Genomic DNA, 11,824 nt, shown 5'->3' on the forward strand with positions numbered 1-11,824 from the left:
TGGGAGCACCGGGAGTAAATGGACCTCTTCTATTCACGTTATTGGAAGCACCCGACAATGTTTGCCTCAACTCTACCATGGCCTTATCTTGTCGTGAGAGATGGCCCATAATAGCCTTTTGTTGAGGCGAATTTCCTTATTTCTCAACATTGTGTGCGATGTTGACATCATTATCTGCCATTTTCTATGACTTTTTGCTAAGAAACAAATAATTAAACATATTAGTAATAGATGCAAGGATCAACTCAATTACGCAACTGTCTAGGCCCCACGGTGGGTGTCAAATTGTTTACCCATAAAACGGTGTAGTTGAATTTGTAATGTAGTATATAGACAAGCGAATCGATTTGATCCCAAAATGATAAATAAATTAAATAAAATGCAAGACTTAGCTTTGAAATCAAGATAAGACAGCAAATATCTTGGTTCTGGGAGTAGAGCTTCCGAAGCTAGTAAAAAGAATATCAATAGACAAGAAATAAAGTAATATTGAGCTTAGAATAATGTGTAGCACAAGTTTGTCAGAAAATTCTCGTCCTACAATGGTTGTTGAATCCACTATTTATAGTTTCATCTAGGGAACAAGGTCCTAGGATCAAGCACCTCTTAAATGACAATTATGGGGGCCATTGATGAATGTGTAATGACAGGCTATGAATGCCAAAATTTCCTATAACGGATTGTGTATTTAATACTGAAGAATATTCTTCATTGACTGTCAACGAGTGGCAAACATACATTTGTTTTCATTAGAAATATTCCCTTCGGGGTCTACCGAGTTCCAACCGAAGTTGCTGTCCCAGGTCTTGGTTTTCACTTGCCTCACTTTTTGTCTGTCTCTGGTTCCACTTGTCGCTCTATTATTTGAGTATTTAATACGAATTGATTTTACCTATATAAATGGCAGGCCTTGGATACAGATTCTCTGCAACAGTCGTTCATTTAATGATAGCAAATATTCCCTCATTGAATGCTATCTAACAGCAAACCTTTGAACTTCTACCGCCGACTATGTTCCCTTCGGAATGTATCCGGTACTGGCCACACCCGTTATATTCGGTATTGGTTGTTCCCTGACTCGTCCTTTGCCTATCTTCGATTCCACATATCATGTTACCATTCAACCAATTGTTATCAACCAATGTTACCCTATACAAATAGTCCCTCTACGTTCCGGTGACATAACTTAGTGTTACCAGGAAGTAAGTGAGGATTCCTTTCTTGACAGGAAATTTCCTGAACAGTCTCTGATGCTTGAAATGATGCACATCTTCTCGCATTTAATACCCTGAACACGTGTTCCCCATGAATCAACAAATATTTTTGCCAGTTTTCAAGGTAATCATGATCACTATTTTTGCCGTCTATAACTTCTCTGCTACTCATCATTTTTACTTCTCCACTTTCATAATTTACGTAAGTCTTTCTTTTTCTCTGCATTTGCTTAGAAACTTTCTTACTTCCTTAAACTTTCTCAGCAAGAACTTTTCTTTTACAAACCTCATACTATCATATCTTCATACACTGCTTCCACTGGTAATACCGGTCTTTTCCTCGGCGGATGCCCGAAGAAAAACAAAAATAAGGAGGTTGACGTTGAGTCTGATCTTCCAACTGTTAGCACCATCATAACTCTTCAACTCAATACTGCAACGTCCTTTAAGAGAAAGCTCCTTCTGCATCTTCTCAAAGCAATCGGTCTTGGCCAGTTCGTAGGTATCCCTCCTCCGTTCGCCCTTCTAGTATTCCAACTGTGAAGGAAGACTGCAACTGTCCTAATATTGAAATCCTCGCCCCAAATATGGTAGAGAGAATTACCTACTCCAAGGAGAGGTTTACGTATGTTTATATGTATCCCTTTACCTTGGGTCTATTCTCTTTGGGGTCGAGTGAAGGGCTCGACCCAATAATTTTAGAGTTCTGCCACTGATATTAGGTCTGCTTAGCACAAGTAGGCCCATCTATATGGCGAACGGTGGCCTGCCTTCCTTAGTTGTGCATAGAGACCGGGAAAACCCTAATTCTTGCATACATAATGAACCTTTACTCTTCCAAGATTTTCTGTTGGGGAGTAATAAACCTTAGCAAGCATGGTCACTATGCTCTCCTCACCAGTGTAGACTATGACAATGACTGTGGATAGATGGAACGGTTCATCATTATTGCTACCAGGGACACCACAACTCCAGCTTTTCCTGAGTCGTGGAACCGTTTTTGTAAGTTTTCAGTTATTTGCTTCCTTTCTCCGTGAAAATGTCATTTTTCTTTTTGCTGATTTTCTGTTTTCTTCGTTTTAGCTACCCGTTGGGAACCGCCACAGGTTTAACGCCTGGATCAAAAAATTCTAGAAATCACAATTCCAAAAATCTCGTTGGTGGAAGGAAATAGCCCCCAAATACACGTGGAAGGCCAAGCACTATGGTAAGCCAAGTCACCCCTTCCTTTATCATCATTCGAACACAAGAAATCCCATGAATAAATTGTTAACTCCTTAGTTGCCTAATACAGGACTTCCGAGGGGCTCCGTCATCTGCCCCGAAGTCGACACCTTAGATAACCCCGAGGAATCCAAGATGGTGTTGCAAGATGCCCTTGCCCAGAACAGAGCTCGTGGATATGCCCGAGCTTCCGGTGAGGGTGCCTCCTCACGGAGTCCCCAGCCCGATAACAAGAAACTAAAGAGGAGACGCTCTTCCTCAGCTGGGACCCAAGAGCTGGCAAGCCTGCAGGCTATGGGCTTCTTCCTATATCCCTGTTCGGGAAAGCTATTGATTCCATTACCGAACCAAAAAAGAGTTGTCCATGTGATGGACAACGAAGTGTATCTATCCTCCCCAGCCTCTTCTCTTTTTAGTGGGTCTTAAGGACAAGACACGACAACAGCCAGCTGAAAAACGTTAGCTAACTAGGCTAGCACGCAATGGCTTTCTCTGACAGGGTCTTGCTTAGAGTGGCGAGCATAGAGAGATTATGAATGAAAAGAGTAAGGGAAAAGTCATCTCATGACTGGAACTGGCTCGTAACCATATAATACGACCCTAATCGAAATGCATACATTTGTCTATTCAATGCTGTAGTTGATTACCGGAGCTTTTGCTAAAGGAAGTGACGATCCCTAGCTTGAGACTCAAACTCTTGAAGCCGATCTGGGTTTGACAAGAAAAGCCATGCACTATTATATGGTGTAATTCTAGATCTCATTCGTATTCCATTGGTTTAAGCTCAGGTTATGAAATCGCTTAGCCGTTAATTAATTTAAAAATAAAAAAAATGAAAGTAGTAGTGAGGTGAAGGCTCGCGAAGTAGACAACAAGCAGCAAGCAGCAAGCAATAGCTTCTCAGCCCCTTAACCTTTCTCTTTTTTAATAATACTTCTTTTTATAAGCCTAGAAGAGGCCTAGAAGTCATAAGGAATAGGCATTGTACCGACAACAAACTCTAAGGTTTGGCTTATCTGCTTCTTTCTCTTCCCAGGAATGAACAATTGGATAAAACGGATTTTCTTCTTTGTAGTCCTCATTGATGAAGGGGAATCCAGTGATGAAGAGGTTTCTCTTCAAAGGAGAAAAGGATCTTCATCAGCTCAACCGGGTGCTTAGACAGGGGAGGTTCAAAGCCTAACATCAGGTGAGGTTGAGGCACTTTGAGGTGAGATGGGCTTAGTTGAGAATGATGGTTCTCGCTTCCCGGCCCCCATCATTTTCTCCGGCCAAAGGAGTTCGAACCCCGAGCCTTTTATGCCTCCATCTACAAAGTAAGCAACAATCATCATTCCTTATGCCACAATTGCTTCTTCTCCTTCTACGCCAATAACTTCATGCCCACCGACGCCATCTGCTCATTCGCCACTAGCACCAACTGGATCTCCTCCACCGGCATCAGCTGATCAGGAAAGGAATGCTTCTCCTCCTCGGTCTCTTGATGACGGGAACTTGGGTAGCACCTACGCTATGCCTTCTCGGGATGCCCAAGGAAGGCGAAGCTCCACTCTCTCAGTATCAAAGGAGTGACATATCCTCTCCAAGCCGGTGGAGCTTGCCAATTACATGAAGCTGCTTACTTCGGTGAAGGATTGGAAGAAAATGGACTCCCTTTCCGATGAGTGTTTGATAAAACAATAGCATGCACAGTGCAACACATGTATCATACTAGTTTCCTCCTATCTTCTATGCTGGTTATAGGTTGCAATGGTTATCCTAACTTTAACTTTCTCTTTATATGCCAACCTTCTTGCTTCTAAAGGCCTGCAAAGGTTGATCCTTGACAAATAAGGACTTGCTTCCAAGCGAGATCAACTTTTAGCTGAAAGGAACCAACTTGTTGTGCGCCTCCCGGTACTGGAGGCACAAGTTGCAGAGATGGACAAGCTCGAGGCTCGGTTACATCAGAGCGAGCAATATATGATGGCCCACACCCAAGAAGCTGCCCAATTACATAAAAAGTTTCAAGAAGCTAAGGATAAGTGGGCCGAACTTCGTGATGATGTCCTCGTCGATTTCGAGCGCGAGTCTGCCTTCGAGGAACAAACCAATGATTTGAAGGCCAACTTATTCTCCAAAACCAAAGAGGCCAATGCTGTCAAGGAGAAAAGGACCAAAATAGAAGAGAGGCTCAAGAGGGTGATGGACAAAACTGGCTCCACTCAACTACAAATGTTGAGCTTGATTCCCGCCTCAGCGCCATGAAAGCCAAAAGAGAAGAGCTTCAGGCCGAACTCGCTAAATTCTTAGCAAGACTCCATGACCAAGAAGATTCCCTCGTCTTCGAGAAGACTTATGCCATGTACCACATGAAGAGGAAGACCTTGGAAGAGGCCAAAGTTGTCATTGCCGATATTGATGATTCTATTGCCAAGGCCTGGGAACTGGAATTAACTGCTCGTGAAAATCTCCATTCCCGATCCACTGCAACTGACTCCTCTAATACTAGTTCCGAGTATTCGGTAACCGAAGTGGAGACTGAAGAAGATGAAGGCCTTGAACTGATAGTGGATTCGCCTTCTTCTACCGGTGTAAATGTAGATCCTTCTCTTCCTTCGGGTTCTCGCAGCAATGATGTATAATTTTTCTCTTTTTTTGTTGGTTTAAATATATTTTGTAATTATGCCAAATCTTTCATCGAGTTTGGCTCTTGATAAATAAATAAATAAAAATTGCTTAAGTGTTGTGCAAAAATATCCCTTTTATGTTTAGTCAATTAAAGCTTCAGGTATATTTTCATCCTATAGCTTTTGATTTCGGGCATAAACTCTTACGGAATCCACCTTTTACTATGAGGGTTTCATAAGAGAGGGCCCTTATGTTTACGGAGCTCTTGAAGAGGACGTCTCCCATTCATTCCGGCACAAGCATTTGATGTTTTAGTTAACTTTCAAACGATAAAATTAACTCATCATTTTGGACAAGAAATAAGATAAAAATAAATAAACTTTGTTTTACTCCTTCTATCTTTAAAAGTACATAAGCATTCATTTGCTTAAGTAAATAAAACTGCTAGTACATGTGGCTAACTCTTACAACTTATTTCTACAGGGCTTATGATGCAGTCCCCTGGCCCTGATGATAAGACATTGATCCTGGTTCTAATAGTCCCCAATTTTCGTAACATTCTTGGTGTCGTATCATATATTATTTCCCCCAGTGTTCGAATGCGAGGCATGCGAATTCGAACACTGGAGGTCTTGTACCCGTATTGCTACTTCACCGATGGAAACAACTTATGAGCGGTTAAATTATCCTTTTATAATAATGGAAGGCAAAGCCTGCCATCGAAACAAAGATTATTTAACCATCCACATAGCCATTTACCATCGATGTGAAAATTTCAGTGCCTTGATATTAAAAGGTCTTGTCCTTGCCCGATTACGCTTCCTTCATAGTATGTTCTCCATCGCTACCTTGTTAAAACCTTGCCGAAAAAACCGATCGGGAGAAAAACTAGTCGAATGGAAAAAGATTGCAGCACATACTTTCAGTATTGGCAGGAACCATAAGCAATAATACCTTTTGAGGTGAGTCATTCCAATTGCTAGGTAATTTGACTCCATCTTGATTTTCCAACTCATATGATCCTTTACCGGTGATAGCTGAAATACGGTAAGGACTATCCCATGTTGGTCCCAGCTTCTCGGCATTGACTTTCCAAGTGCTCTGAATTACATTTCTTAAAACCAAGTCTCCTACATTTAAGTAATGGAGATTGACCCTGCGATTATAATATCTTCCCATCCTTTGATTTTGAGCCACCATCCTCACATATGCCAAGTTTCGGTGTTCATCGAGCAAATTCAGTTTTACTAGTAATGCTTCATTGTTTGCTTCTTCGTTTGTTCGATAAAACCTCAAAGTCGGCTCCCCCACTTCCACTGGTATCAGAGCCTCCGCACCATAAACGAGAGAGAAAAGGTGTTTCTCCCGTGCTTGACTTTGCTGTTGTTCGATATGCCCATAGCACTCCCAGTAGCTCATCAGGCCACTTGTCCTTAGCATATTATAACTTGTTCTTAAGGTTCTAAATAATTATCTGGTTGGTCGATTCCGCCTATTCGTTAACACTTGGATGGTACGGTGAAGATGTAATTCTCTTGATTTTTAATCCTTCCAAAAATTATGTGACTTTTGAACCTATGAAGTGTGGCCCGTTGTCACAAGAAATTTCCTTTGGTATTCCAAATCAGCAGATTATGTGGTCCCATATAAAGTTGACCGCTTCGTGTTCACCGATATTTTGGTGAGGACCTGCTTCAATGCATTTAGTGAAGTAATCCGTTAAAACTAAAAGAAATATTACCTTTCTGGGACTGGGTGGTAGAGGACCAACTATTTCCTTCCCCCATTTCATGAATGGCCACGGGGACAACACTGAATGCAAGAGTTCTGCTAGTTAGTGCACCAACTTCCTATGACATTGACGTTTGTCACACTTTTGAACGAATGCCTTTGCGTTCTGTTCCATCCGAGGTCAATAGTAACCAGCCCTAATCAACTTTAGAACTAATGAGTCTACACCAGAATGATTCCTGCAAACTCCTTCATGGACTTCCCTCATCACGTAGTTCGCTTCTGAGGCCCTCGGACATTGGGCCAATGGTCTTTGGAATGACCTTCTTTATAATTGCCCATCTACGAGGCAATAGCGAGCTGCTTTGGTTTGTAGTGCCCGGGACACCTTCGGGTCTTCGGGTAGTTTACCATGCCGAAGATAATCGACGAACGCATTCCTCCAGTCCCAGACTAAGTTGGTTGAATTGACTTTGCAGTAGCCATCCACATCCAATACCAAATGTAGAGGTTGGAATACAGTACCGGAATCAAATCCTTTCATCTCCGTGGATGACCCCAAATTAGCCAATGCATCTGCTTCCATATTTTCTTCCCTCAGAATATGGATGATTGATCATTATCTGAATCGCATAAGCAACGCCTGAACCTTGTTCAAATAATGTTGCATGAGTTCTTCCTTTGTCTCAAAAATCCCATACACTTGGTTTACTACCAGCTGGGAATCACATTTTATTTCGATGACCTCAGAGCCTTGATCTCGGCCAAACCCACACAACAATTAAGTAGTGAGGCGGCCGATGCAACAATAAACCCAACGCAGGTCGGGATCGAATCCATAGGGAGTTAGAATATGGGATTAGTTATATATCTAAGTTAATTGCAAGTTTTGGCTCCAATTACACTTCCACAAATTTGATTGGTGTTCTACTTCTACTTTACTCTATTATTTGCAAATATAAAACAAAGGATAATATTTTTGGTTTTGACTTTTTCAAATGATTAAAAGGAACTAGGGTCGTGACTTCTACCTAGGTGGTTATCTAATGGATTGTAAACTCTAGGAAAAATTTGATTAGTTGGGGTCGTGATATAGCAATCACATCCAGGTACTCACTCTATACCTTTCGGTAGTTTAAATGATTTTGCCCAATTTGACTTTCTCAAGTCCAATTGGGTATTTGCACAATACAAGTGATATTAGCTCAAGTCGGGTATTACTATCTCTAGGTTTAACCCTTTAATTGGGGCTATCAATTTCTTGAGTTCACCCCAATTTCTTATTAGCCAAGTTTTTGTAGACTTAGTCTCTCTTTCTCAAGTAGAGGCTAAGTCAAATAGGCACGAATCAATATCTGCAGCCATTGATTCTAGGGTTCAATCATGAATAACCCAATCAAAAGTAAGCCCTAAATTAAACACCCATCAAATACTCACACTAGGGTTGGGTCACAACCCTAGCTAAAGATTTAGCTACTCATGAAAGGAACATAAATCAAAGAAGAAATTAAGATAAATTGCATATTAATTGATTAGCGAAAGAAAATCTAATGTATAGATGTTAAACCAGTACAAATATCCTCAAAATAGCAAAGAAAACGGCTCAGGTGCTCTTGTCCAACATCACTTACTCTAAAAATGACCAAAAGTTTTATTTATACTAAGCTGAAAATATCTGACAAAAATGCCCCTGCGAAGGTTGTGCAGCCGCATAATTCTGGTGCGGTCCGCACATTGAGCTTCTGCGGCCGCATAATTATTGTGCGGTCTGCATTCTTGGAATTTTGGGCTTGGAACTTCGGGGCTTCTGCGGTCCGCATAAAAATGAGTGCGGCCGCACTTCTAATTGTGTGTCCGCATAAATATGATGCGGTCCGCACTCCTATATTTTGAACTTGAATCCAACTCTCTGATTCTTCACTCCTGCGGACCGCATAATAGTGAGTTGGCTGCACTTGATATTCTGTGGCCGCAAAATTTTGGTGCGGTCCACACTCCTTTAGCTTGCCCAAATACCATTCTCTGAATCTCCTCTCTGCGGACCGCATAATAGTGAGTGCGGCCGCACAATTTTGGTACGGTCCGCACTGCTGGCCTTTTTGCCCTGTTTTGGTTCTTGTTCACTTTTGACTCCTTTATGAGTTGATTTTGACTTCTTTGGCTCATATCCCAATATTCCTGCAAGTAAGTACATTTTGTTAGTTTCCGGGAATGCCTTTAAGCATTTTTGAGCTAAATCATAAGTAAAAGAGAGAAAATAATCGGTCAAAATCCCTACTTATCAACTCCCCCAAACTTAAGCTTTTGTTTGTCCTCAAGCAAATAAGACAATTCCCACTTCCACTAAAAAAAGAGATATTTCAGCTGGCTTAAGGTGAATCAATCACACATCAATTGGGACCAACAATTACCCACAACACATATGAATTATCAATAATGCAATGGTTTGACGTTTTGAGTACAATAGTTATAATGTGACACTAGAGCATCAAGAGTTGACTCTATTCATCAAGGAAGCTCGCTCTTTCACGTAGGTCATTGTGGATTTAAACTCCTCTTCCTCTACTCTCCATTAGCACAACTCACTTTAGAATGCAACACTCGATACAAGGATTATGAAAAATTCGCCCATCTCTCTCAAAAGAATACCACAAGTCCGTCTCTAAGTACCATAAGCTTGCCCCTCATGTAAATCACTACTAATGTAAGCTCACTCAACTTGAAATCATGTAGGGCTTTTACGGGATGTAATGAAGGCTTTTGGACCAAGGTAGAACTTGTTGGAATAGAATGGTTTCATCTTTCCTTAAGAACTCCTTTTTCTCTTTTAGGCTCATACTTTCTCGACTCTTTGAGTCATTTTCTTCTTCCTCGGGGGAACTAGAGAGATGTAACGTCACTCTTTATTGATCATGACATTTATTTTTCTCCTTTTCTATTTACTTTAGCCTTTTATCCCTACTTTCTTTTGAATTCCCTTCAACTCTTCATTTTATTCACTTTCTTTTTGGCATTTGTTTTTCTTTGCCTTCCCTTTTCTTCATTTCTTTCTCTTCTTTGTACCTTTTATCATTTCGAACTCCTCGTCTCTCCCCTAAACTTATGTTTTAGCCCATTGTTTCTTAAGAATGCTAAGGAAAGATCGGGTGCCAAGAGAGGGTCACTACAAAACCGATAAAGGCTTGTAACGTGGTTATTGAAAGAAAAAGGCTTCGGCTCAAAGGGGTTGACTAGGGTTATCACATTGGTAGGCTATAGAAGATTTCAATTTCAAATTGGATCAAGGAGATCCTACAATCATTTCTCAAGTCAAACTACACTAAGAATTTCGCCTAGAAAAACACTCGGGGCAAGTTCTAGACTATTGGCACGGGAACTTGGACTTGCAATTCAATAACTCACCTCTCACACTGCTGGATTGCTAAGGAGAACGGAGTCGTGGGCCCACAAAAACCCTAGCTAAGATTGAGAATCACAAATGGCTCGACAGAACCACTCGATGATTGTTTGAGTCAACACAAGAGTCTAAAGGTCATAACTAGAGCTATTTTATGCTAACAACTTTGATTTTAACCATAAGGTCAGAGGTAAATGTGTTGATACCAAGTGAAGCATGCTCAAGACACTTTTATTCATTACTACTATATTTTTTCAAAACATAAAAGAAAATGGACTCAATCCCTTAAGAAGGTTGTCACACCATCCATCGTTGGGAAGAGCCACCCGGTTCACACAAAATCCACCTTTGGAAAGAACCGTGGCATTAAGAAAACCAAAGGCTTATTGTTCACTCAAAATGTAAAAAGAAGCTAACAAATTAAAAAGAAGCTACTAAAGTAAATAAGAAGATATACTACTAAGGAAAAGCAAACTAAAGAAGCTATGAAGTAAACTACGGGAAGCGAGATAAATGAATATACAAACTGAAGTCAAATGAATATATACATAAGGGAAATGAATATCTACATCAAATGGGGAGAATATATACATACCAAAGGGAAAATAAGAATGAAAAAAAATAGTATCAGATTTATTACATGCCAAATGTCAAATGTCAGTTAATCAAAATAGACCACCCCCTAAATGAAAAATAAGCATTGTCCCCAATGCTTAACAAAAATAGGAACTGGGAAGGGTTAGAGAGTCAAGAGAACTCCCTATGTTGTCTCAGTCTACATGGGATCATCAGCACCATCTGTATCCTCTAACTGTATGTCATCATCTCCTCGCTGAGGGACAATTGGGTTGCTGAGCATCTGTATCATCTCCTCAGCAGTGTGTGCAGTCGCAACCGGCTCCTCAGACTGGCCGGCTACTGCCTGTGCTGCTGGGACTATCTACTCTATAAGCAAGTCTAATGGAAGATCTCCGGCAGATGCAATCTTTTCAACCTCTTTGCTCAGCTTCTCTACCGACTTCTTTGATGCCTGGGATTGACGCATCTTCTTGACCTATTTGCTCAAATCCTTAATGACCTTCTCATGCGTCGCCAGAGTATCAATAATGGTCTTTTGGTTCTCCAGAATCGTTTTCAATGTTTTCTCTTCTGACGGAGGTACTTGTAGCTCTGTTGGGGCTGAGGACTGTGCTGCAACAGTACTGGATATATCAGTCAGCTTTGTAGTAGCTGCCTGCATCCAGTTGTTGAGACTCGCCAATGTCTAGGAGACTTACAGTGCAGTCTAAGGATATGTAGATGAAGTCGGCACTGATAATGGCACTGATAGTCTAGCAGAAGCAGGTGGTCCGGAAGATGAAGGTGGCATGGTTGTTGTCCGGTAGACTGCAGTGGATGGCTCGGCAGCTGAATCAGTAACCACTACCGCTGGCTCCTCAGACTGGCTAGTGGAGGTAGTAGCTTTACCCTTGAATTTCCGGTTGTTAGCTCCCTGAAGTTGGTACCAAGAGAAAGGCTTCTTGGCCTTCACCTCGATATCATAATGACTTGGCTCCACCCCATAGTCCTTGAAGTACTCTGTGAGGAAGTTCGGGTACAGGTAGGACCTTTCATCTTTTTGGACAGCCAGAGTGATGTTTGTGGACAT

General features: G+C 41.3%; 1 protein-coding gene across 1 annotated transcript; it reads right to left on the minus strand.

Annotated features, from left to right (window-relative positions):
• Positions 1-5,731: 5,731 nt before the first annotated feature.
• Positions 5,732-6,488, minus strand: LOC142168246 (uncharacterized). The gene is made up of 2 exons (XM_075228905.1): positions 6,003-6,488; positions 5,732-5,761 (listed from the first exon to the last, which is right to left on the minus strand). The coding sequence occupies exons 1-2, from the start codon at positions 6,486-6,488 to the stop codon at positions 5,732-5,734; spliced, it is 516 nt and encodes a 171-aa protein (XP_075085006.1).
• Positions 6,489-11,824: the final 5,336 nt, after the last annotated feature.

Source organism: Nicotiana tabacum, chromosome 13 (assembly GCF_000715075.1).
Source record: "Nicotiana tabacum cultivar K326 chromosome 13, ASM71507v2, whole genome shotgun sequence".
In the NCBI taxonomy this organism is placed as follows: Eukaryota; Viridiplantae; Streptophyta; class Magnoliopsida; order Solanales; family Solanaceae; genus Nicotiana; species Nicotiana tabacum.

Bases quoted from the DNA above. Each gene is read 5' to 3' on its own strand.
- LOC142168246 (XM_075228905.1), bottom strand. From the start codon at position 6,488: ATGCTAAGGACAAGTGGCCTGATGAGCTACTGGGAGTGCTATGGGCAT. The intron at 5,762-6,002 runs GTATTATTGCTT...TTTCGATGGCAG, and splicing joins GGAATGACTCACCTCAAAAG to GCTTTGCCTTCCATTATTAT.